Source organism: Nerophis lumbriciformis, linkage group LG18 (genome assembly GCF_033978685.3).
Source record: "Nerophis lumbriciformis linkage group LG18, RoL_Nlum_v2.1, whole genome shotgun sequence".
Classification (NCBI taxonomy): Eukaryota; Metazoa; Chordata; class Actinopteri; order Syngnathiformes; family Syngnathidae; genus Nerophis; species Nerophis lumbriciformis.
The window spans coordinates 21,529,715-21,557,226 of NC_084565.2; the positions used below are offsets into that span (position 1 = coordinate 21,529,715).

The following is a 27,512-nucleotide window of genomic DNA, read 5'->3' on the forward strand; positions in this document are numbered from 1 at the left end:
TAAATATGTTTATCAGTTTGAACATCAAATATGTTGTCTTTGTAGCATATTCAACTGAATATGGGTTGAAAATGATTTGCAAATCATTGTATTCCGTTTATATTTACATCTAACACAATTTCCCAACTCATATGGAAACGGGGTTTGTATACCATTACCAATAAAGTTGTAGACAAAAACAAGCTACGGGCAGAAAACGCCACTGTGTCACATTTAGGACTATGTGCATCGTTACAAAGAATTGTAAAAAAAAATAAAAAATATGCCACCATATTTGACACTTTCCACATTTCAAGAAACATTTTCTCTGTCACTTTCACATGCTCTAATCTCATCATGTGTGTTAAATCCAACTCGGTGTGACGGTGAAGGCCCTTCATGGCTGGTTCCCACAGCTACCCTTGCATGCAGTTAAGTCTCGTCACAAAAAGGAGGCAGCAAAATGAAGGGAGGGTGTAAAACAACCGTGGTGGGAGTCGCCTTTGATGGCAAATATTTGCATATATTCAAATCAGCCATTAAAGAAAAAAAAGAAAAAAAAGAGAAGCATGAGGGCCAGACAAAGGAGAGCCAATGACAGCACCGCATCCCCGCCCGGGGCTTGATGGCGGGCGGCAGTATCCGAGCAGCACCCTGGGGGAGACGCAGGGAAGTGGTGTGGGAACCGAGGGGCCCTCCCAGCCGAAAAGAGGGTGTTGGGGGGCGGAGGAGGGCACTTGTAGCCCTGTGTAAATTTGCATTTTATTTGTGTCCATTCTTTATCCAGTAATTTGCGGCTGGCCGCTTCCTTGCCACAGATGGCTAGCACAGTGACAGGATTAGCATTTGTGTCTGCGTGATGAGAATGGAAGACGCTCCGCAGTGTGTGTGTGTGTGTGTGTGTGTGTGTGTGTCTTCTGCAGTATTGGGTTAGTTACTGAAAACCAGTAACTCGTTAGTTACTTTATTTCAAAAGTAACTCAGTTACTAACTCAGCTACTTACAGCAAAAAGTAATGCGTTACTGTGAAAAGTAACTATTTAGTTACTTCTTCTTTTTTTTAAAGCTCCCATTAATTGTCATGTCTGTGTGATCATGTTTTGGTTATGTTCGGTTTGGTTTTTGGACCCTTTGTGCACTCTTGTTTGTTTTGTTTCCATGACGACCCATTCGTTTTCGCCTGTGCTCATGTCACGCACCTGTCTCCCGTTTTGCACTCGCACACCTGTCACTAATCATGTCACTGTTATTTAAGCCTGTCTTTTTCTGTTGATCGTCCTGGTCCATGTCAGAAAACCAACACATTTAGCTGAACTTTCACCAGTTTTGTCATAAGGAGTGGTCAAAAATTCAAGCAGAAGCTTGTGGATGGCTACCAAAAGCGCCTTATTGCAGTGAGATCGGTAGGCTCTGCATTTGACTCATCCCCTTGTTCACCCCCTGGGAGGTGAGGGGAGCAGTGGGCAGCAGCGGTGGCCGCGCTCGGGAATCATTTTTGGTGATTTAACCCCCAATTCCAACCCTTGATGCTGAGTGCCAAGCAGGGAGGTAATGGGTCCCATTTTTATAGTCTTTGGTATGACTCGGCCGGGGTTTGACAATCATTGTGTCATGACTTGGTCCTGGGTGTTTGCTTTTCCGGAATGCAACGGAAAGTTGGCTCGGGCAAGACGGGAATGTGAGTACATGATTTATTTAATATACAAACGAAAAGCGCGCACAGTGGCGGAGAACAAACTATGAAACCAAAAGACTATAGCAAAAAAAAATACAAACGAAAAGCGCGCACAGTGGCGGAGAACAAACTATGAAACCAAAAGACTATAGCATTAATAAACAAAAACTTACTTGGCTTGGACAAAAGTAGCAGCATGTATGATGGACATGAAAACAAGTGTCAGGAATGTACAGAGCATAAATGTGAGATGTCACCAGAAAGACAAACTGAAAACAATGAACTTAAATACTACAGACATGATTAACGAAAACAGGTGCGTGACTCAAAACGTGAAACAGGTGCGTGACGTGACAGGTGAAAACTAATGGGTTGCTATGGTGACAAACAAGAGTGCACAATGAGTCCAAACGTGGAACAGGTGAAACTAATGGGTAATCATGGAAACAAGACAAGGGAGTGAAAAGCCAGAAACTAAAGAGTCCAATAACTAAACAAAACATGACTAAAACAAAACATGATTACACAGACATGACACATTGGTACTTTAACTTAAACTTAACTTGCCAAGGACATGTAACCAAATATTAACATTGCTGTATGTATACTTTTGGTCACATTTTCAGTAGACCCATAATAAATTCATAAAAGAACCAAACTTCATGAATGTTTTTTGTGACCAACAAGTATGTGCTCCAATCACTCTATCACAAATAAATAAGAGTTGTAGAAATTATTGGAAACTCAAGACAGCCATGACATTATGTCCTTTACAACAGTGTTTTTCAACCACTGTGCCGCGGGACACTAGTGTGCCGTGAGATATAGTCTGGTGTGCCGTAGGAGATTATCTAATTTCACCTATTTGGGTTAAAAATATTTTTTGCAAACCAGTAATTATAGTCTGCAAATTATGTGTTGTTGTTGAGTGTCGGTGCTGTCTAGAGCTCGGCAGAGTAACCGTGTAATACTCTTCCATATCAGTAGGTGGCAGCCGGTAGCTAATTGCTTTGTAGATGTCGGAAACAGCGGGAGGCAGTGTGCAGGTAAAAAGGTGTCTGATGCTTAAACCAAAAATAAACAAAAGGTGAGTGCCGCTAAGAAAAGGCATTGAAGCTTAGGGAAGGCTATGCAGAACGAAACTAAAACTGAACTGGCTACAAAGTAAACAAAAACAGAATGCTGGGCGACAGCAAAGACTTACTGTGGAGCAAAGACGGCGTCTACAATGTACATCCGAACATGACCCCACAAAGAAGGATAAAAACAACTGAAATATTCTTGATTGCTAAAACAAAGTAGATGCTGGAAACATAGCTCAAAGGAAGACATGAAACTGCTACAGGAAAATACCAAAAAAAGACAAAAAGCCACCAAAATAGGAGCGCAAGACAAGAACTAAAACACTACACACAGGAAAACAGCATAAAAGTCCAAATAAGTCACGGTGTGATGTGACAGGTGGTGACAGTACGGACTCGGGTGGGACGCGGCGGGACTTGTGGGACTCGAACCTGGGTGTGATTTTTGATCATTTTCGGGACTTTTGCCCACTTTTACAACTTTTCTTCCCCACTCACAGTGCGACTTTGCTGGGTGCGTTGTGGATATGTCAGGCACTCCCGGACTCTGGTGGAACGCGGCGGGACTTGTGGGACTCGAACCCACCTACTTTGAGACAAGAGCTATATTGATACATGCTTGGTTATGCTTTAAATTCGTATCCAACAATTGCGACAACGACTTTTTACTGTCAACTGAGATTCGTTTTTTAATGATTTCTGCTGGTGGTGTGCCTCCGCATTTTTTAAACGCAAAAAATGTGCCTTGGCTCCAAAAAGGTTGAAAAACACTGCTTTACAAGTGTATGTCAACTTTTGACCACGACTGTATTTTGATTGATGTTTCGGTTGATTATCAAATTATTATACTCCGTATTTTTCGGAGTATAAGTCGCTCCGGAGTATAAGTCGCACCTGCCGAAAATGCATAATAAAGAAGGGAAAAAACATATAAGTCGCATTTTTTGGGGAAATTTATTTGATAAAACCCAACACCAAGAATAGTCATTTGAAAGGCAATTCAAAAATTTAAGAATAGTGAACAGGCTGAATAAGTGTACGTTATATGAGGCATAAATAACCAACTGAGAACGTGCCTGGTATGTTAACGTAACATATTATGGTAAGAGTCATTCAAATAACTATAACATATAGAACATGCTATACGTTTACCAAACAATCTGTCACTCCTAATCGCTAAATCCCATGAAATCTTATACGTCTAGTCTCTTACGTGAATGAGCTAAATAATATTATTTGATATTTTACGGTAATGTGTTAATAATTTCACATATAATCATAAGTCGCACCCCCGGCCAGACTTATAGTCTGAAAAATACGGTATATAATGTGTTAAAAACGTTTACATTTAAATCAAATATTTAAAATACAGCCCAAGGCTAAATAAGCCCCAAGCTACTTAAAAGTTAAAAGTTGCATTTCTAATTAAAGCATACTTGCCAACCCTCCCGGATTTTCCGTGAGACTCCCGAAATTCAGCGCCTCTCCCGAAAACCTCCCGGGACACATTTTCTCCCAAAAATCTCCCGAAATTCAGGCGGACTCAGGTCCGCATGGACCTGAGTCCGCTTTCCCACAATATAAACAGCGTACCTGCCCAATCACGTTATAACTGTAGAATGATCGAGGGCGAGTTCTTGGTTTCTTATGTGGGTTTATTGTTAGACAGTTTCATTAACGTCCTCCCAGCGCGGCAACAACACACAACAACAGCAGTCACGTTTTCGTCTACCCTAAAGCAGTTCGTCTGCCGTAAACAGCAATGTTGTGACACTCTTAAACAGGACAATACTGCCATCTAGTGCATTTGATGAAAGTACTTTTGTGCGTGCCACACAGCAATGCATCATCAGAGAGGGTGTCCAGCATGGTTAGAAAAATAGTGACAGAGAATAGAACAAGGATGGACAATTCAACCCTTAACTCAACAATGAGTAGATGAGTGTTATGTGTGTGTATATGTGTAAATAAATGAAAACACTGAAATTCAAGTATTTATTCTATATATATATATATATATATATATATATAAAATAAAAATATATTTATAGCTAGAATTCACTAAAAGTCAAGTATTTCTTGTATATATATATATATATATATATATGTATATATATGAAATACTTGACTTAGTATTTCTTATATATATATATATATATATATATATATATATATATAAAATACTTGACTTGGTGAATTGTAGCTGTAAATATACTCCTCCCCTCTTAACCACACCCCCAATCACGCCCCCCAACCACGCCCCCGCCCCCTCCCGAAATTGGAGGTCTCAAGGTTGGCAAGTATGAATTAAAGCGTAAAGCGCTCCATTTCCCCCTCCTTGCTCTATAATTTGTCTTAGGGCCTTGCCTGCAGAAGCATCAACCAGGCACTTTATACCGCGTGGAAGTGTTCATTTCATGTAATTTATGTTTACAGACGCCTGCCCGCTGGTGCGTGGAAAGCCACCAGAGATGGTGCTGACGACGCTGCTACTGCTCTCATCAGCAAAGTCATGCTTAGGTGCTCAAATACATGGTGTGGGGAGCGGGGGGGCTGAAGGATCAGGCACAAGTAAGAGGAACGCCACCAATTAGTAGGAAAGTGGGGATTTAACATTAAATTGGGTAGACCACCCAGTTTAAAAAAAAAAAAAAAAAAAAGGAATGCGCGCGCTCGAACGCATATTTGAATAAGGTGAAAGGATTTGAGGAGAAGGTCCTCGGAGGCCACGCTGGTCCAAAGACTCTGCACTGTTGGACGCCTTCTTCGCATTAGTAGAGGCTGAGCTGACATTAAGATGCATGCACAGGCAGGTTTGTGTTTATGGCTGCACGGAACAATAACTACCAACAGTGGCAAAACTCCTATAAAGAGAAACACACCCTCATAACTTGGTAAATAGAGACATCGGCCTTGACTACAAGTATGACTATATTTGTTTTAAAACAGAAGACCGTGCGTGTTTTCATGACAAAATACAGCGCGGTGGAATGTATCCGAGCCTTTAAGCCTAACAATTTGCATAATGCGGTGTTTTTTTATGCGATGAAATTGGAAAACTACATGATGGAGGAAGAATGATATCAGGAGATTATCATCTGGACGACAAACAAAAGGAAATAAGACAAATCATTTTAGATTCAAATTAGAGGTGTGCCGCAATTTCCTTTTTTAAAAACACACATAATTAGCCCAGCAGGTACTAAGCAAAGTGCGGTCTGAAAACCAGTATTTGGATAGTAAACCTAGCAGTGGCGGGCCGTGCGTTTCCCACCTTGGCCTAATAAATAAATCAACTCAAGTTATGGAAAAAAAGTGTCAACATGGCACTGCCATATTTATTATTGAAGTCACAAAGTGCATTTTTTTTAAACATGCCTCAAAACAGCAGCTTGGAATTTGGGACATGCTCTCCCAGAGAGGGGGTTGTATATTGTAGCGTCCAGGAAGAGTTAGTGCTGCAAGGGATTCTGGGTATTTGTTCTGTTGCGTTTAATGTTGTGTTACGGTGCGGATGTTCTCCTGAAATGTGTTTGTCATTCTTGTTTGGTGTGGGTTCACAGTGTGGCGCATATTTGGGACAGTGTTAAAGTTGTTTATACGGCCACCCTCAGTGTGACCTGTATGGCTGTTGACCAAGTATGCGTGGCATTCACTCGTGTGTGTGAAAAGCCGTAGATATTATGTGATTGGACCGGCACGCAAAGGCAGTGCCTTTAAGGTTTATTGGCGCTCCTTACTTCTCCCTACGTCCGTGTACACAGCGGCGTTTTAAAAAGTCATAAATTTTACTTTTTGAAACCGATACCGATAATTTCCGATATTACATTTTAAAGCATTTATCGGCCGATAACATCGGCAGTCTGATGTTATCGGACATCTCTACAAAATACCATAATTGATGTCACCACTTAACCATTGCGGATCATCGTTGATTCTGAAGGCTTCTGGCAGATTTGGTACCGCATGGCAACATAAGCTAGCTGAATTCTGATTGGATACAAACTAAAAACTAAAGCACTGGACCAAGCATAATATGACATGAAAAGAATATGAATATTTTTTGATATTTAGGGAAAGTCAATTAAAAAAATACCTTTATCTTCACTTATCATCATGATTTCTGGTTATGTCAGGCCAGCAGAGATGGACCACCACTGAAACCTAGGAACATAGAAACTGTCACGATATTTAAATACGTGAGATTACTTGAATCTCGTAAAATAGACTACGAATCTCGTAAAATAGAGTACGAATCTCGTAAAATAGAGTACAAATCTAATCTACAGTACTGGCAAACCAGTGGCGGGCCGTGCGTGTCCCACCTAGGCCTTCAGTGATCTCCGACTTCAATGATTACCTCTCAAAATACCATCATTGATGTCACCACATGACCATTGCTGGAGAAATACTATACAGGAACACATTTACACACTACTGTGCATTGAATCACATCAACAGTGTACAAAACGGGTTATTTTCTGGCGCATTTAAAAATCAACTAAAACGCATCAGCAAATAGCACATATACCGTAAATTTCTCTGCTTGGCTTATGCAACTTCCGGTCAATAAAGTTTGATTCAAAGTACACACTTCTCAAATATATATGAACTGCCCTGACCACATGATGGCGACAAATACACATGTAACAATGTTAATTAAATGACAAGTATGTCACTTTAACAACAAGAGTTTACAACTTTTAGTTGTAACAGAACAGCGGCTGTCAACAACTTGCGATCTGATTGGCTATCGCAAATGTCTATCAACTGTATGTCCCCCGTTCACTTACAGTGCACAGACGCCCGCATTGTTGATTCTGAAGGCGTCTGGCAGATTTGGTACAGCATGGCAACAAAAGCTAGCTGAATTCTGATTGGATACAAACTAAAAACTAAAGGAAGGAGCATTATATGACTCTTTTTTTTTTTTTAGATATTTAGGGAAAATAAATTTAAAAAAAATAATTGTATCTTTAATTATGATAATGATTTCTAGTTATGTTAGGCCAGCAGAGACGGCCCACGTACCACTGAAACCTAGGAACATAGAAACTGTCACGACATTTAAATACCTGTAAAAAGTAAGATTACTTGAATCTCGTAAAACAGAGTACAAATCTAATCTACGGCACAGGCAAACTAACATTATTAAATTCCACATAATAAAACAGGCATTTGTAAATACCATCAATTTGAATGTAAAGTCACACACACATAAGAAAAACACTCAAAATAAGGCTGTCAGACTATTTTTTTTTTTACATCCACCAGCTACCAGTGTAGCAATAACGCAGGGCTCCTATCAGTACCAGAAATGACAAATCTTTCACAGAGCACTTGAACGCAACGATTGACCTCCCTCTTGCTGCATCCAAGGTGGGTCTGCGATTTCCCCGCCGTACGCTAGGAGGCAGCATCATGCAGCATCAATTAGGACGAGGCTGTCGCTTACGTCACCGGCGAAGACGAAGACGCCTCACATGTCCCGACAGCTGTTGTCAAGACTTCGCTGCTTGTAAAAGAAGCGGCGGCTCTTTGCCTGTACAAGCAAGCTATCCAGAAGAATAAATGGTAACCGGGTTTAATTTTCCACGCGTTTAAATTACACAGCAGTTGTCAAGTTTGTTCGCTAGTTCGCTTCGCCGCGGGAGCTAGCTTGCTAATGCTAAAGTGCTAGCGTCTCAATAAGGCATCACTGACAGGTGCTTGGCTAAATTTAGCACTTTGCCTCCTTCTTATATTCTCTCTCGGCGTTCTGTTGCACATTTAAAGGCAATATAACTGAATGACACATAAAATGGTGTACGACTTAATAATGCGGTGTGTTTGCGTGAAATAATTTACCAGTGGTTAGTTGGTGTTGCTCAAATTGTCTTCCCCTGAAACACTCACTTCAACGATTTGGTGCCGCCTTTCTCCTTTTATTGGTGAACCAGCGGAAGCGCTCTCATCTAATGCAGTGTTTTTCAACCTTTTTTGAGCCAAGGCACATTTTTTTCATTGAAAAAAATCCGTAGGCACACACCAGCAGAAATCATTAAAACATGAAACTCAGTAGACAATAAAAAAGTCGTCGTCGCAATTGTTGGATATGACTTTAAACCATAACCAACCATGCATCAATATAGCTCTTGTCTGAAAGTCTGTGTACTGTTTTTGTTTACTTATTAGCAAGTTCAGTTTTAGTTTTGTTTTGCATAGCTATCCCTAAGCTTTAATGCCTTTTCTTAGCGGCACTCGCCTTCTGTTATTTTTGGTTTAAGCATTAGATATCTTTTTACCTGCACCCTGCCTCCCGCTGTCGTCTTCATATTGTGATCATGACAAACCATGTTCCCGACATCTACAAAGCAATTAGCTACCTGCTGCCACCTGCTGATATAAAAGAGTATTACACGGTTACTCTGCCGATCTCTAGACAGCACAGACACTCAACAGCGGCACATTATTTGCAGATTATAATTACTGGTTTGCAAAAACATTTTTTAACCCAATTAGGTGAAATTACATAATCTCCCACGGCCATACTTGCCGACCTTGAGACCTCCGAATTCGGGAGATAGGGGAGGGGTTGGTGTTAGCGAGGTGTGTATATTGTAGCGTCCCGGAAAAGTTAGTGCTGCAGGGGTTCTGGGTATTTGTTCTGTTGTGTTACGGTGCGGATGTTCTCCCGAAATGTGTTTGTCATTCTTGTTTGGTGTGGGTTCACAGTGTGGCGCATATTTGTAACAGTGTTAAAGTTGTTTATACGGCCACCCTCAGTGTGACCTGTATGGCTGTTGATCAAGTATGTCTTGCATTCGCTTGTGTGTGTGTTTAAGCCGCATGTATTATGTGACAGGGCCGGCACGCTGGTTGTATGGAGGAAAAGCGGGCGTGACGACAGGTTGTAGAGGACGCTAAAGGCAGTGGCCTAGTGGTTAGAGTGTCCGCCCTGAGATCGGTAGGTTGTGAGTGCAAACCCCGGCCGAGTCATACCAAAGACTATAAAAATGGGACCCATTACGTCCCTGCTTGGCACTCAGCATCAAGGGTTGGAATTGGGGGTTAAATCACCAAAAATGATTCCCGGGCGCAGCACCGCTGCTGCCCACTGCTCCCCTCACCTCCCAGGGGGTGATCAAGGGGATGGGTCAAATGCAGAGGACAAATTTCACCACACCTAGTGTGTGTGTGACAATCATTGGGACTTTAACTTTAACTTTAACTTTGAGGCACGCCCCCAATATTGTTGTCCGGCTGGAAATCGGGAGAATGGGTGCCCCGGGAGATTTTCGGGAGGGGCACTAAAATTCGGGAGTCTCCCGGGAAAATCGTGAGGGTTGGCAAGCATGTCCACGGCACACCAGACTGTATCTCACGGCACAGTAGTGGTTGAAAAACACTGATCTAATACATTGTTTTTCAACCTTTTTGTGAGCCAAGGCACATTTTTTTAATTGAAAAAATCCAGAGGCACACCACCAGCAGAAATCATTAAAAAATGAAACTCAGTAGACAATAAAAAGTTGTCGCAATTGTTGCATATGAATACAAACCATAACCAGGCATGCACCACTATAGCTCTTGTCTCAAAGTAGGTGTACTGTCACGACCTGTCACATCACGCCGTGACTTATTTTGAGTTTTTTAGCGTTTTCCCCTGCATGGTGTTTTAGTTCTTGTCTTGCGCTCCTGTTCTGGTGGTATTTTCCCTGTTGCAGTTTCATGTCTTCCTTTTGAGCGCTATTCCCCGCACCTGCTTTGTTTTAGCAATCAAGAATATTTAAGTTGTTGCTATCTTTTTTTGTGGGGACATTGTTGATTTTCATGTCATGTACGGATGTACTTTGTGGACGCCGTCTCCGCTCCACACGCTGTAAGTCTCTGCTGTTGTCCAGCATTCTGTTTTTGTGTACTTTGTAGCCAGTTCAGTTTTAGTTTCGTTCTGCATAGCCATCCCTAAGCTTCAATGCCTTTTCTTAGCGGCACTCACCTTTTGTTTATTTTTGGTTTAAGCATTAGACACCTTTTTACCTGCACACTGCCTCCCGCTGTCGTCTGCATATTGTGATCACGACAAACCGCTGTCGTCTCACAAGACGTGTTCCCGACATCTACAAAGCAATTAGCTACCGGTTGCCACCTACTGATATGGAGTATTACACGGTTACTCTGCCGAGCTCTAGACAGCACCGACACTCAACAACGGCACATTATTTGCAGACTATAATTACTGGTTTGCAAAAAATATTTTTAACCCAAATAGGTGAAACTGCATAATCTCCCACGGCACACCAGACTGCACAGTGGTTGAAAAACACTGATATGTTTTTTTTTTTTAAATGTAGGTTTACTTTTAAGATGGCTTGTGTATTTTCCTGACAGGCGCTGATGGGGATTCAGCTTGTGGTCAGTTTGCTGACTGCTAGCATCATGCAGAGGATGGCGCCCCATTGCTCGTTTGCACGTTGGCTACTCTGCAATGGCAGGTTAGTCGCCATCAACCGCTACAATACACCGCCAGCAGTGTTGACCCACCTTTTTTTTTTTTTTTTTGTTGCAGTCTGTTCCGGTTCAAGCACCCATCCGAAGGAGAGCTGTGTGCCTTGGCTGGGAAACAGATGCCCAAAACCAACAGGAGAGACAGGTGGGAGACAGGGAGTGTCCCAACACATGCAGGCAGGAATTTGTTTGCCTTAATGTGGAACTGAACTTTATTGGGAATTTTTCCTATCGTTAACAATCATTATGAGAGATAAGAACACTTGTCTTTAAAAAAAAAATTTTTTTTTAAAGCTGATAAAAACAGCTTGAAAGATATACACGTTCATAACAATATGTAATATGTTCAATATTTACCGTATCTTTTAAAATTGTAACCATTTCCGGGACTGATTTCTTTCGCGTATTGATTTCTGTTTTCTGTAGCAGCGCTAGGGCTGGGCAATATATAGAGTTTGTAAGATATATCAATATATTTTTAAACAAGATATGAATTAAGAAAATATCGCAATATCGATATAATTTATTTCATGTTAAAATTACCATCTATCCATTTTCTACCGCTTATTCCCTTTGGGGCCGTGGGGGCGCTGGAGCCTATCTTAGCTACAATCGGGCGGAAGGCGGGGTACACCCTGGACAAGTCGCCACCTCATCGCAGGGCCAACACAGATAGGCAGACAACATTCACACTCACATTCACACACTAGGGCCAATTTAGTGTTGCCAATCAACCTATCCCCAGGTGCATGTCTTTGGAAGTGGGAGGAAGATTACCAAACGGCACTTATTTGTTGTGTTCCTTGTTCTACCCCGCTCGCCCTCCATGGGCTACTAAACCCCTCCCCTTCCTCCTTCCAAGACGTGCTTGCACTATAAGAACATCCATGATTGGTTGGTTGTTTACTATCATGAGTCACGATTGGTTAGGGACAGGCCAATCAGAGGCAAGATGGGGTGGGTCATCGAACCAGGAAGGGAAATCACAAAGTGCCTGCCTGCAAATGTATTTTTTTATCTGAGTTTGATACATTTTGTAATATTTGCACAGCTATGTTATTTATTTTTATTTAGAAATAATATTTGTCAATTTTATTTATGTTATGTAATTAAACAGTTTCTTTTCTGTGCTATTAATACCCGTCTTGACTAACTGGGTTAATAAAAGTGCCACTGACTGTTTACAGTACAGTTGTCATTCACTGAATCTCGCTCAAAAACGAACATTTTTATATGTATACTTTCACTGAAAAATATATCGAGATATATATCGAATATCGAGCTTAAATGAAAATATATGGAGATATACTTTTCCGTCCATATTGCCCATCCCTAAACAGCGCACGTCTGACTTCTGGCAACATGTGTGCTCTTACTTCCGAAGTCTGTGTTCTAATCATGGTAGATTTGGTAACAGACAACAAAGACGTCTATTTTTGGACAAATGAGGATTTACAACCTTATACTTTTGAAGCGAAATATGTGAGAGAGACGTTGGAGCAGACGGAAGCCGCGAGAGGGGGATGAAAACGATTTTGACGCTATAAATATGCAACTTGGAGCCAGGCTATTTCGACATAAATGGATTGCTTATCCAAAATCAACAGGAAACGTCCCCGGCCAGCTGTAGCAGACGAACAACTGTTCATCGAGTGAGTCACTTTAATATCGATCATGATAGACGCAGCACGTCATGCGTGTTGGTGCTGTCTGGCTCGCTCAACTGTGTACAAACAAAACATGAAATGTGGGCTAATACTTTACAGATACTGTAATATGATTGTTCATGTTTTTCAATCAGTACAGATTGATGTCATTTCGCAGTGTTGTGCATTACAAACTCAAAAAACTCAATTAGCTTTTACAGCTAATACTGTAGCACGCAGATGTGTTACTACGGTAGAAAAATAGTTCCTCAGTGTTCGCTCTTACAACAATGTCGCTACAGTTTGGTTATTATTTGGGTTACGGAATGTAAATTAAGTATTGTTGACGTTTTTTTTAATGCATGTTTTAAGTGATTTAAAGGTAGAATTGATTGCTCCCAGTAGCTGCATTGCTAGCCACCTAGAATGAGCCGATTTTTATATGTTAGAAAGCAAAAAAAAACTTTTGTCTTCTTGTCTCTCATAATGATTGTAAACGATAGGTAAATTGAAAGAAAAGTGCGGTTCCCCTTTAAAGTATCTGTAGAGTGGAAAAACAAGTTGACTTTATAAGGTTATTTGTTAATTGTATCCATTAAACCATATCCAATTGTATTTACAATTCTCAAAGTATGTGAAAATACCGTCTCAACATCACAAAATGCCAGCCATTTTGAATATTTCGCTCGAAATATCTTTGGGAGTTTCCGTAGATTCTACATCACGATATTAACGCTTCTGCACTCTGACCATATTATCAGATCAGTCATACTGGAAATGTGCAAACATTGGATGGAGATGTGCTGTTTATCATTCACAGTCTTTATGTAAGACAAGAACACGTATGCTTTGCTTTTTTTAGACATTCGAAATCGTAAATACAGTAAATAGCCAACAATTGAGTCAACAGATCAAGGGTTCTCTATTGTGCCTATTATACCCTTTCTAAAAGCATCCAGAAACCACCACCAACACTCCATTTAAATGTCGTGACCTGAAAATTAGCCAAATATGAGTGATATTGTTATTGTAAGCTCCAACACAGACAGCCTATTTTAGCGGCACATTGATAGAAGTGAGCTAATGCAAGCTTACACTGCTATTGTTGACACACTAACGCCCGCGTAGGCAACACCATCTTGTCCCCTACCCCTGCGTACCTTCCCGCAAGGCTTACATACACCTCCCAAAAATCCTATGTCGCAGAGTTGTGATTAGTCAGTTTTTGCCATGGAGGGTCCCTGAACACAGGCGAGCAGATTTTGTGCTTGAAATGCACAAATTATTGTTGAAAAAAACAAAACAAAAAACAGTAATTAAACATTTGCATGAAAACGGTATTACTGAAATACTAGTTTGATCATATCTATTTATTTGCAAACTTTGGAGCTCTTTTGGTGTCATAAATCAGATATTTATTATAATAGCTTCAAACTTGTTTTTCCACTCTACTGGTACTTTAGGAAAATTCCTAAATGTGCTTCCAATGTCAGGCCTATGTTCAGGAAAACCAGTATTTCTTTAAGTGGTAGGCTCATCTAGTTAGGTGGGTCAGAGGCTCTAAAGACATTACTGTTCAAAGAACATTATTAAAAAGTCACTTTTGCATAATATGGGACCTTTTTTTAAAAGCATATGGATCTTTTAAAAAGTCATGTTTTTTTCACCAGGAGACAAAATGGAGAAAACAAACCTCTCACTGTGCCAAAAGACATCGACCTCCACTTGGAAAAAGCACCAGTCAACGCCATCGATGCCCTCGGTTGGAATAACACTTGTTATTTACACCGTAGCCTATAATGTCACTTCAACAACACAAGTAAAATGTTTTCTTCTTATTTTCCTTAGTGTTGCGTTTCTTCCTGGAGTACCAGTGGCTGGTGGACTTTTCTGTTTACGCCATCGGCGTCTTCCTTTTCACAGAGTGTTACTGCAGTGTGGTGGACGCCAGCAAGGAGGTCAACATCGGCGCCATCTGGTGTGTCCTCACCGTTATCTTCGCACTGTATCCTTTCAAAGAAAAAATAACAATCAAATGACCACTGTCTCTGACTTGGTGTCAGTTAGGGTCGGGCGATATAGACGATGTACGTACGATATGAATTATTTCGATTTGGCCGACAATAAGAGTTTTTAAGACTATTGTTATATCGTGATAATGCATGTTGACACATTCTAGCCGTCTCTGCAAATTTGACAGCGATAAGCGAATAGACGCGTCCTCAACGCAATGTAGCAATTTTTGCTCGCGGCTAATATCCTTCCACAGTGCGAAACCACTTCTAAGGCAGTAATCCTCGCCTCCATGTTGGCAAACGAAGTAATTTTCTTACAAGTGTAATCCTCGGAGGAGGAGGAGATGTTAACTGCAAGCTACAGCACTGGGATGTAAGCAAAGGTGGGCGGATCGATACAAATACCGACATTAACAATAACAAATAAATGGTCAGTATTTGATCAATATTTTTTGTGTATTGTGAAGCTTTTTCTCTATAGACTTAAAGTGCTTTACATGGTGAAACCCATTATATATAATAAAAATAATAATGGATTAGATTTATATAGTGCTTTTTTTCAAACACTCAAGGTGGGGGAAATAATCGATTTTTGGATTAATCGCAATTCGGACATGGCCGATTATAAAACCAATTAGTAAATGTCAATATTCAATGTATTTATTGTAAATAATGTAACGCAGACCGTTTCTAAAATTTGGCTGACTGCAGCAAGCCACCTCACTAAGCGATCCGACCAGCTCCTTCATTCCGTTCCAGTTTTGCACATATTTAATATAATAAATGTAATAATAACTGTTTCTTATTACAAATGCACTGTTTTTAAATGTTGCAAGTGATAAACGCTTATTTTGTGAAACGAAAAGAAATGTCCATCCATCCATTTTCTACCGCTTGTCCCTTTTGGAGTCGCGGGGGGTGCTGGAGCCTATCTCAGCTGCATTCGGGCGGAAGGCTGGGTACACCCTGGACAACTCGCCACCTAATCGTCAATATATCCATATAGATAGATAAATTAATAATGATGCATTAATCGTTTTTTAATAGAATTGTAGCTCCTGAATCGAAATCGGAATCAAATCGTGAGTCGCCCAAAGATTCCCACCGCTTCACACAGAAGTGAGAACACATCATTCAGTTACTCAAGATTTCACACTTGATGGTGGTAAGCTACATTTGTAGCCACAGCTGCCCTGGGGTAGGCTGATGGAAGCATGGCTGCCAATTTGCGACTACGGCGCCTCCGACCACCACCAATCATTCATTCACTTTCTTACACCAGTGTGAGCAGCACTAGGAGCAAGGGTGAAGTGTCTTGTCCAAGGACACAATGGCACTGACTTGGATGGCAGAAGCAGGAATCAAATGTGGAGCCCTCAAGTTGCTGACACGGCTGCTTTACCCTCCGCGTCACGCCGTTCCCATTTACATTTAAAGCGGTAGAAAATGGATGGATGGCCCAGCTTAAGAACTTTCAGTTTTGGTTGATTTTGGCGGTGCCAGTGGAAGACCACTTTTCCCACGAGGACTTAAGAGTACAGTGTCAAACTGACACGATAATACCACAATGATTCAGTATTATGGATCTTTCCACAGTGGAAACCTACATATTTTACTCAAACTTTATACGTGCGGTTTGCAGTCATCAAATTGTTTTTCTTAATACAGTACTTTTGAGTTTGTTGCTTGGCTCCGCCATACTAGACTTAGACTTCCTTTTTATTGTCATTCAAATTTGAACTTTACAGCACAGATAAGAACGAAATTTCGTTACATAAGCTCATGGTAGTGCAGGATAAAAAAGCAATAAGGTGCATATATAAATAAATAAATATATATAAATATAAATAATATATAAATATATATATAAAATAAATATATATAAATAAATAAATAGATTACTCTAAAGATAAATATATTGCACTTTTTCCACATGCGTCCACGTTTATGGATGTATGTTATATTGTCTTTTTTATTCCAGCAAGTTAATCTATTTTGTTGGGAGTTGAGGGGATAATTTAATTATGATGCGGTCAAGTACTAGTCACTGCGGTTGTGTCTTTGGGCAAGACACTTCACCTAACTTGCTCCCATTGCTTCCCACACTGCTGTATCAATGTTTGTGTTTAAAAATAGATTCTTAATCTCAGTGAGACTTTCCTGGATAAATAAAGGTTGAAAACACTCATTCATGAAAAAGCAGCAGTTTCTTTAAACTTGCAACCTTCAGGAAAGCCCTCCACACGCTGATGAGACACTACTTTCGCTCCGAGGAGGGCGGAGAGCGTTCGGTGTGCCTTGCGTTCGGTTTCCTCTCCCTGCTTGTGGCCATGCTCGTGCTGGTGGTCCGAGAGGACTACCTGGAGTTCGGCTTGGAGTCGGGATTTGCCAGCCTCTTCGACAACATGGAGGTGTTTGCCAAACAGCAGGGCTATGCCGACTGGTCGTAAGTAACAAACACTTTGAAATTCAACATAGGGCTGGGCGATATGGCCTTTTTTTAATATCGCGATATTTTAAGGCCATATCGCGATACACGATATATATCTCGATATTTTGCCTTAGCCTTGAATGAACACTTGATGCATATAATCACAGCAGTATGAGGATTCTATGTGTCTACATTAAAACATTCTTCTTCATACTGCATTAATATATGCTACTTTAAGACTTTCATTCAGAGAAGAAAATCACAACTAAAAAAAATCACTATTTTTTTCATACGGTGTTGATCTGGAAATGTTTGCCTCGGCATTTTGATGGTGTGGGCGTGTTGCACCAAACAGAGATGTTGACATGCGGAGTAAGCACTCTTCATTCTCTAGCAGGTGACTTTTCAAATGATGCTACATATTAGCAGTAATGCTACTTTTTATAGCAACGCTTTTGACCCACACTTGACAAATTACGGTTGTCTGTTCGACATATTCCCACTTGAAGCCAAACCACCGCCAGACGATGGACCCCCCGCTGTTTTTTGGGGGAATTAATTATTCCTTCATTTGTTACCAGATTGGCACCTTCTCTCTCTCGTATTACCGCTAGCATCCCAGCTAATGTTACCCATGCTGCTACCTCTCTACTCAGCGAGGGCGTATACGTATGTGACGTATGACGTGACAGTATGTGACGTGTGTAAGAAGGTGCACTTGCTGTCTGTGAGAAGGAGACACAGGAAAGTTAGGAGAGCCTGTAGTGTAATGCCAGCAGCTAAAAGCAACTGCGTGAGAATGTATACTCGAATATCACGATATAGTCATTTTCTATATCGCACAGAGACAAACCCGCGATATATCGAGTATATCGATATATCGCCCAGCCCTAGTTGGTTGTTTACTATGATGAGTCACAGTTGGTTGAGATTAGGGCAAAACATTAGGGACAGGCCAATCAGAGGCAAGATATGACGGGTCATCGAACCAGGAAGGGAAATCACAACAGACATCCCAAATGACGACGAGAGAGTCGGAGAAGTGAAGATTTATATATTTAAAGTGGAAGATGACAGAGGGATTCTCTTTCTTCTTTTAGCGATGTAGACGACATCCAGGAAACCCACAATGGCACAACTTGGCCGCATTTGGACAAATGTATGCGTCTGAATAAAGTTGTTTACCATGTAAGCCCAAATCAAAACTGTTCTCGAGTTCATATTTCGCACGAGAAATGCTGCCAAAAATTAAGTTAAGTTAAAGTTAGAGTCCAATGATTGATGAATGACAAACCTGCGATATATCGCCCAGCCCTAATTAAACATGTGTAATAGTGGTAAAAAGCAAACTGCTCAGTCAGCATTAAAACTGCTTTTGACATTTTAAAGCGCATGCAAAGGAAGATAAAGCTGTTGGATTGTAACCACTCATGCTCCCACTGCCATTTTGTGGCATTTACTTCATAATGGTGTTAAAATTCTTCACTCTACATGTGTCAAGGGTGCCTGTGACCAAGCTAACCGTCAAGCTCGGCCTGGCCGCCATCTGCGCGTACATCGGCTCTTTAATGGCGTTCCCCGGGCTGCGTTTGGCTCAGACTCACCTGGATGCAGTGCAGATGAACTCGGAACGACCCCTCATCCAGTGCGTGGTTTAAAGCATTCCACAGCAGTAAGTCGAAAACCAGAGCATTAACTTGAACGCCTCCTGCAGGATTCTGCTGCACATGAGCTTCCTATCTCCGGTGGTGGTGGTGATCCTGTGGATCAAACCCATCGCCAGGGACTTCCTCGCTAACGCGCCGCTGGGGAAAACATCCATCACGCTGTGAGTGCTCACATCTCTGCTCTCAGCCGATCAAGGCTGAAGACTTGATATACATCACCTCACGCTCGCAGGGTATCCAGCGACGTCTTCGACAGCATGCGCTTGTGGATCATTGTGATGTTGTGCGTCCTGCGGCTCGCGCTCACACGCTACCACCTGCAGGCCTACCTCAACATTGCCCAAAAGTGGGTGGAGCAGATGAAGAAGGAGGCCGGTCGTATCGCCGCCATTGATATTCAGAGGAAGGTCAGATAATAGATTGATAGAATATACAGAAAAACAAATAATAAATATGTGTGTGTGTGTGTGTGTGTCCAGGTTACACGTGTGTTTTGCTACCTGACTGTAGTGACTCTCCAGTATTTGGTTCCGGTTCTGCTGATCCTCTTTTCCACGCTTGCTCTCAAAGCATTAGGTCAGTATTTGAACCACCAACACTCTCCCGCATCATGTGTTAAACCATCTTTTTTTGTTGGATAATAATATAATATAAAATAGTACAGTGGAACCTCTTTCAACCACAGGAATGAATGGACATAGAAATGATCTGTTCAATGGTCAAACTGTCACCATTATAAAGCCTCTAACAACTGCACAGGAAGTAACATTTTAACATTCCAAACTGTCACACAGGTCTAAAAATACTACAGAAAATACTAAAAATGACTTGACGCAATTTAAGGTACAAATGCCAACCACTGTAAAAAAAACAACTCCATCTTAACTTTGATAAGTTATCACAATCATTAAGTATACCGTATTTTTCGGACTATAAGTCACAGTTTTTTTCATAGTTTGGCCGTGGGTGCGACTTATACTCAGGAGGGACTTATGTGTGAAATTATTAACACATTACCGTAAAATATCCAATAATATTATTTAGCTCATTCACGTAAGAGACTAGACGTATAAGATTTCATGGGATTTAGCGATTTAGGAGTGACAGATTGTTTGGTAAACGTATAGCATGTTCTATATGTTATAGTTATTTGAATGACTCTTACCATAATATGTTACGTTAACATACCAGGCACGTTCTCAGTTGGTTATTTATGCCTCATATAACGTACACTTATTCAGCCTCTTGTTCACTATTCTTTATTTATTTTAAATTGCCTTTCAAATGTCTATTCTTGGTGTTGGGTTTTATCAAATACATTTCCCCAAAAAATGCGACTTATACTCCAGTGCGACTTATATGTTTTTTTCCTTCTTTATTATGCATTTTCGGCCGGTGCGACTTATACTCCGAAAAATACGGTACATTTAAAAAACCATCCATTTTCTACCGCTTGTCCCTTTTTTTGGGGTCGCGGAGGGTGCTGGAGCCTATCTCAGCTGCGTTCGGGCGGAAGGCGGGGTACACCCTGGACAAGTCGCCACCTCATCACAGGGCCAACACAGATAGACAGACAACATTCACATTCACACACTAGGGCCAATTTTAGTGTTGCCAATCAACCTATCCCCAGGTGCATGTTTTTGGAAAAACCAAGTAGAATAAATTAAAACGGCAGCTCTTAGAAACTACTTTTACTATTAAAACATTTGGAGGGTGGGCGTGGTTTTATACCGCCATAAACAAACATCATGCAGATATATACAGTACAGGCCAAGAGTTTGGACACACCTTCTCATTCAATGCGTTTTCTTTATTTTCATGACTATTTACATTGTAGATTGTCACTGAAGGCATCAAAACTCTGAATGAACATGTGGAGTTATGTACTTAACAAAAAAGGTGAAATAACTGAAAACATGTTTTATATTGTATTTTTTCAAAATAGCCACCCTTTGCTCTGATTACTGCTTTGCACACTCTTGGCATTCTCTCGATTTCAAGAGGTAGTCACCTAAAATGGTTTTCACTTCACAGGTGAGCTTAAAGTGAAGTAGGGCTGCATCTAACGATTATTTTGATAGTTGATTAGTCAATGACTATCTTAACGATTAGTCAACTAATCAGATAATAAAGCGAACGTATGTTTAATGGCTCTAATTTTTCCATCAACTTTTAAATGCAGCTTAAGTTATTTTAGGCAAGTGTTTACGCGCGACAAAGATAACTTTTATAAATATTTATTTATACTGTGCTGCTCATTTAGCTGTTACAAAAAATTTAATTATTAAAATGTTAACATTAAAAAGAAAGGAAAGGCAAAGTGCTAAAAAAAAAAAAAAAAAAAAAGCATTTTGGGTTGCCGACTCCTGCACTAGTTAAGAGGCCGAATGGTACCACAGTTTGAAAAACACTGCTTCAAATTGTTCCGCCTCTGAGTGGCCACCAGCAGAGTTTACCTCACTAATGAGAGACATAATAGAGCAGGGGTGTCAAACTCATTTTAGCTCAGGGGCCGCTTGGAGGAAAATCTGTGCACACGCGGGCAGGACTATTAAAATCATGGCATTAAAACTAAAAAAATAAAGACAATTTCAAATTGTTTTTTTTTTTTGTCTTACTTTGGCCAAAAATAGAACAAACACATTCTGAAAATATTACAATAAAAATATAGAAAAAAAAATACCGTCAGTGTTAAAGTTTAGATCCATGAAGGAAAGAAGAAAGTGAATGAATGTTTATAACTGAATACATATGCATAAAAATGGGTTTTCTTTTGTATTATTATTTTTTTTTAAATGAATTAACGTTTATGACAACGTTTTTCCAAAACGCAATATAGAATGTGAGACATAACAGGATAATGCATACATTTATCATTTGTTTTCAAAACGGTTACAAAAAGTGGGACCCCAAAAATTTACCGTGGGACCCAATTTTTATGATTTGATGGGGTCCCTGGAATCCCATTTTGAAAATTCTTATCACCAACACTGATGGAGTATTGGCGCGTGCAAAACAGCAGCAGGCGGCTGTGGCCTGCGGGCCGGTTCTAATACTAATCAAATATCATCCCGGTGGCAAAAGATAATTCATTCGCAGGCGTTGACTTTGACACATAGGTAATAGAGGTTAGGGTTAAAAAGTGAACTAAAAAGAACAAAAGCGACATTTGTCCTTTCTCAATGAAGCGACTACACATTACCGAGTATTGGAATTGTTGGGCCCACGTATCCTTCCGCCATGCACATGTAATCAATGTTCCCTCTAATTTTTCCTGTGTGTGAGCAAACGCACAAAGACCCTGAGCATTCAGTGAAATACAGACGTGCACACTGGTCATACCAGCAGCACATTTGTCTCAAACCTGACATAACAATTTAAATGTCTTATTATTATAATCAAGTGACTAGTCAATTTCAAGAGATTATTTTCTAATATATGTGATTTGGCCCACTTAGATATTGTTTTTTTTAATCAGCTATGCACTATAGTATTTTATGCCTGGGTGGGGGTCCTGCTTTGGAAAGATTGTGTACCCCTTTCAGAGATCACATTTAGTTCCCCTTAAAACATTCACATGTTGCATGAGATGAAGTGTTTATTAACTTTCTGTCTGTAACATAAATATTTTTATTAACAATTATGTAGTCCTGTAACATCATTTCATGATTAATATCCAAAAAATAACATTCTTAACAAATGACAGTAGAATAAGCACACTGATTGAGGAGTCATAGTAAAACGACCTGAAATGTACACTTTACGTGTAGTGTTGGAGTTGTCCAACTTTTTGTGTGGCCATAAACGCACCAGTGGCTAATTGCCATAGTGTATGTGTTGGTGCAGGTGAGAGAGAGAGAGCAAGCGGCTGCTGTTGATATAACAGATGACAAAGAGTTGCTTTTGGCTTGGTTTGTACGGTAGACAACGACCAGTTTTGCTAGATAAAAGTATTTTACACATTGTTTTGGTGTGGTTATAGCCAACAAACAATTTCGCTAAATAAAAGGGACCGATGGAATTCCTGTCCTCCTTTAAGTGTCTCCACAGACGTTACAATAATTTAAATGTTGACAAACATTGTTTTTATCTGTTGTGGCCGCCTTTCGTCACCTGTTACTCACAGTTGCATTGCAAAATCATACAAAACAAACGATTTGTTTATTTTGTTTAGAGTGGGATTTGATTTTTTGCGCGGCATAGATTTGCTGTGCGCAGAGGACGCGTGAGCAGTGCGCAATTGCGCATCTTAGAGGGAACGTTGCATGTAACCAGTTCTTTGTGTAGTATTTATTCATAGGAGTGTTTTTGGTACCATGAACATGTTATAATACGACAACCACCTGTACTCTGCTGTTTTCAAGAATCGTCTCTTGCATTTGATTTATTTTGTGTTGGTGCATATTTGTATTCGACTGACCTCTGACCTTCCAGGTGGATTCTCCTGGAGCGGTGCGGCCACATCCGACACCCTGGGAGTGACACCCGCCTTGCTGATGCCCACGGCAGCGCCCGCAATCAGTCTGGACGAGGACGAGGAGCCTTTAGAGGACATGGAGGAGGACATCCAGGCCACGGTGGCGCGACTGACTGAGATGTTGAGCACGCTGCGCACGGTCCTCACACCGCTCTTCTTCAGGGGCTTCTTTGCCTTTCTCACCTGGTGGGTGGCGGCCTGTCAGGTGATCAGCTCGCTTTTCGGCATCTATTTCCACCAGTACCTCATGCACAACTAGGACAGAAGCGCAGTGGACGTTGTCAACAAACCACCAGAGCAGGCTTCTGGTATGGAAACACAACACCTCATCTTCCACATGTTCATGCAACTTTTCTCACTTCTGTCCGCTGCTTTTAACGCATAGAAGACGACTCAGTCGCGCCCCCTTATGACACTGATGCTGCAGTCCAGAAAAGTGGACAAAGAGTATTGGAACACTGCTTATCATTTGTGTGCTAAAACTTAACATATAAGGTTTGTGACATAGTTGAAGTTAGCTTTGGTGTCAGCCATTTTTGTTTTGTTTTGTTTACATTTGATGGTCCCACTCTGAGATCAGATCTACTCAGTTCCAAATATATTCTGACTTCCAAGCAGTCAGGGATGAAACAAGCAATTTGAAGGTTGAATTACTTCACTTTTTAATGCTTTAGCGCTCCACCAATCATTTTCCTCCAGGACTCGTCAATCAAAGCTGGCTGGATGCTAAAGCGAGTGAGTGTTAAAGATTTGATGCATTTATCTCTTTCTTAGTAGTGTAAAAGCAATCCCATAAAGCAGGGGTGTCCAAAGTGTTGCTGACCCCGACCGAGTTCATATCTTAATTCCAAAAAAAGAGCAAAAATTTGAAATTTAATGACAAAATAATACTAATAATCATACCACAAAAGACGTGAAACATTTTTTAAGTGTAGTCTATATCTACATGGGTTTTAGTCTGTTTATGAAATTAAATGTTTAAGGATGGCTCCTGACTATTTCAGATGTTCAGTATGTTGGTGCCCCTGCCTTAAAGCGATGATTTTCAAACTTCTTTACAACCTAAAAAAAAAAAAAAAAGTGGTTCCTGAGTACTACTAGATGGAGCCTGTGTACCATCGGTGGTGCTTGGACCACAATTTGAGAATTATTTCCTGAGATGATGTCAATGCATGTGCTGCTCAGTCTGCATGGCAAGAGTTTTCTCTGTAAGGCAACATAGTTGTCTAACTTTCTATTTAGATACTTTTGGTAGCCATGAGGAGGTCAAAGGTCATATGCATGCGTGTTTTCTGTCACAACCTCACAGTTTCAAGCCATGGGGACTTTTTAGAGAGTGTGGTCCCTGTTAGTAAAGAACCGATTCAAGAGTGCTATTTATAAAGTTGTTTTTTTTAAGTTGTGGTTTTAACACTTTTAAATGTTCCTGCTCGAATTCCCAAGTGCCTGCAAACTCAGGGATTTTCAGTCAATGAAAGAAAGTGATTTACTCCATTTTTGGCAGTATTTTACATATTGAAGGCGATTAAGTCACGACTCCATGGCAACATTTTTACCTGGAGCACCTTAAATGTGTGTTTTTAATTTAGTGCTGACACTTGGACTTTTTTCATCCGACAGGGAACTTAAATTGAAAGTTGCTTGTTTGTATCTCGCTTGTGTTTTCTGAATGGAAATGCTCTGATCATCTTCAATGCTGTGAATTGCAATGTTTGCATGGTGTGTATTTTATTGTATAGATTTGGCTTTTATTTGTACTTTTGTCTGACTTAATAAACAAAAATATTTTCATTTATTTTCCTGTCACATGGGTTGTGCCACAAATAGAGATCCCTTTAATTGGTAATAAAATCATACTTTTTTTTTTTTAACTAGTCAAGTGCCAAACAAAACCAACTAAAACTAGATAAATACAAGAAAAAGGTGTGCATGTGAACAAACTAGTGGTGAGGTGTGTCCCATCACGCAGGAAGAGACCAGCTCTCACTTGAGACACTTGCCTGTGGGATGATGGGGACTGGACACTTCATTAGGTACACATGCACAATCTAAACTATTGTCAAAAATGCTGCATTTGTACTGGATGTATCAGACTGACCAGATGTACCTAATGAAGTGTCCACCCGTGTATGGAGCTATCTCTGCCACGCCTCGCACATCTCCTGCCTCAGCGACATCCCGCCTCCCTCTTCCTTTTGCAAGTAAGCGGCCTTGGCCTGGGGGTCTTCTGTGGGGGTGCGGCAAACCGGGATGGGCCCACTCATGGGAGAGGAAGCGGGCGAGGTCATGTGTTCAGGAGAGCTACGCTCTGATTTGATGTGGATGCTGAGGCTGGGATTGTGTGTCAAGGTGGAGGAGCAAGACTGAGAGGGGAAAGAGCAGCCTCCAGTGGACATCCTGGGAACAACAAGAAACAAAAAAGTATTATTCATCAGCATTCAGGGCAGATGTCAACTTTCAGCAACCCCAGTCCCCAATATTGGCTAAACGGAAGGTGGGCTGTGAGAACAGGGGGTTTCAAGCCAGGTGGGAGGCAAAGTACATGTTCATGCAATGCAAACCTGTGTGGAGAAAGTGTGGCTGTAATGAAAGAATATAATCTAAGAAGGCACTATGAAGCATCTTAAGAAACACAAAGACAAGAATATGGACACGGAACAAAGGCTACAGAAGGTGGAAGAATGATGATACATTTGAATGATGATGAATGAATGTGTTGTGGCAGTATGAGGATTTCACCAATGCGGCGGTTTGCGGAAACAGTCGGTTGCTTTTCCAAACATTTTTAATAAATTGCCAATGTTGGAATGCTCAACAGGATGTGCTTAAAGTTTAATGGCTTTGTAAAAACACTGAGACAAAGTCTAAGTTCATTGTGTTCTTCATGGCGTTTTTGAAACTGCACCAATTTTTTGGTGCAGGTGTTTTGCTAAGAGGATTATTTGTAGGGGTGTAACGGTACGTGTATTTGTATTGAACCGTTTCGGTACGGGGGTTTCGAATCGGTTCGGAGGTATACCGAACGAGTTTCCACACGAACATATTAAGTAGCCGCCTCCGCTTCCTTCTGCCTCTGTCTTTGTCAGTCCTCCACCCAGCATTGTCCCACCCACACAACCATCTGATTGGTTACAAACAGAGCGGTAACAGCCAATCAGCAGTGCGTATTCAGAGTGGTAACAGCCAAATTATAATAAACACCTCCCAGTCAACTACTAGTAACATCACTATGAGCCCGTTGACCTTCTAGAAATATAAAAGGCAGCTCAACTCGCTTGCAGTCCTGGCTTGAGGTGAAGACTAAGTTGCTTTTAGCGTAACGTTAGCTCATTTTGCGGTGTGTGTGTGTGTTACAGACAGCAAAGCCCTGTCTGTCTGTTATTTCACTTTACCTTTTTCTGTGTTGAAGCAGCAAAAAAGGACATTATGTTAAATGAAGAGTTACTGTCTCTGATAGTTGATATAATAATGTAACTGCATCATTAAGTCTACATGAACTCCATGGTGTTCAGGGATTAATAGTCTCTCCTATTGCTATTGTACTATTTTTTCAGCTATAGTTACATTAATCATTAGTAATGCAGCAGCCTAGTTTTGAATTGCAGAGTCCCTGCTATCACATGTTGATAAAAATTTAACATTTACATAATAAAAATCAACAACAGGCTTCCCAAATGCTGTAATAAATTAAGCATGATGAGTTGACTTGAAACTGTTTAATGTTGCACGTTTTATATGTAGAAGAAAAGTTTTGTCATATTTTTTAATCTGAGCAACAATTTGAGGCAGTTTAATGTTGATTAACGTGGGCAGAATTATTATAGTGTTCCCAATGTTAAAATGATTACGCCATTGTTTACAAATTTGGTAAATAAATCACCAAAAAATGTGTATTTTGTTGTTTTCTTACTGTACCGAAAATGAACCGAACCGTGACCTCTAAACCGAAGTACGTACCGAATCGAAATTTTTGTGTACTGTTACACCCCTAATTATTTGTAATATGTACATTTTCAGAATGTACTTGTTCTATTGTTGGCCAAAGTGAGA

At 40.6% G+C, this 27,512-nt stretch overlaps 2 protein-coding genes and 1 long non-coding RNA gene across 10 annotated transcripts in view; 1 reads left to right on the forward strand and 2 right to left on the reverse strand.

Moving 5' to 3' along the window:
• The first annotated feature begins 1,265 nt into the window (after window positions 1–1,265).
• On the forward strand, window positions 1,266–25,257 carry tmem161a (transmembrane protein 161A). 2 transcript variants are annotated; one of them, XM_061977828.1, is made up of 11 exons: window positions 1,266–1,382; window positions 11,107–11,210; window positions 11,285–11,368; window positions 14,540–14,631; window positions 14,718–14,874; window positions 17,115–17,330; window positions 18,817–18,960; window positions 19,030–19,143; window positions 19,215–19,389; window positions 19,462–19,558; window positions 23,420–25,257. In XM_061977828.1, exons 2-11 carry the CDS (start codon window positions 11,113–11,115, stop codon window positions 23,719–23,721), a joined length of 1,479 nt encoding a protein of 492 aa, XP_061833812.1. In that variant the 5' UTR covers window positions 1,266–1,382; window positions 11,107–11,112; the 3' UTR covers window positions 23,722–25,257. The 2 variants fall into 2 exon arrangements, with proteins under 2 accessions (XP_061833812.1, XP_061833811.1); XM_061977827.1 differs by lacking the exon at window positions 1,266–1,382 and adding an exon at window positions 8,155–8,310.
• Window positions 14,322–20,517, reverse strand: LOC133617691 (uncharacterized). The gene is made up of 3 exons (XR_009817055.1): window positions 19,202–20,517; window positions 18,920–19,120; window positions 14,322–14,879 (listed from the first exon to the last, which is right to left on the reverse strand). It is a non-coding gene; the product is annotated as an uncharacterized lncRNA (long non-coding RNA).
• mef2b (myocyte enhancer factor 2b) overlaps window positions 24,242–27,512 on the reverse strand; it is a 39,013-nt gene continuing 35,742 nt past the window's right edge. For all 7 annotated transcript variants that reach the window (XM_061977825.1, XM_061977826.1, XM_061977823.1 and 4 more), the window contains one exon: window positions 24,242–25,859. In XM_061977825.1, the coding sequence (XP_061833809.1) occupies window positions 25,598–25,859 (262 nt within the window). In that variant the 3' untranslated portion in view covers window positions 24,242–25,597. The remainder of the gene's footprint in view (window positions 25,860–27,512) is intronic.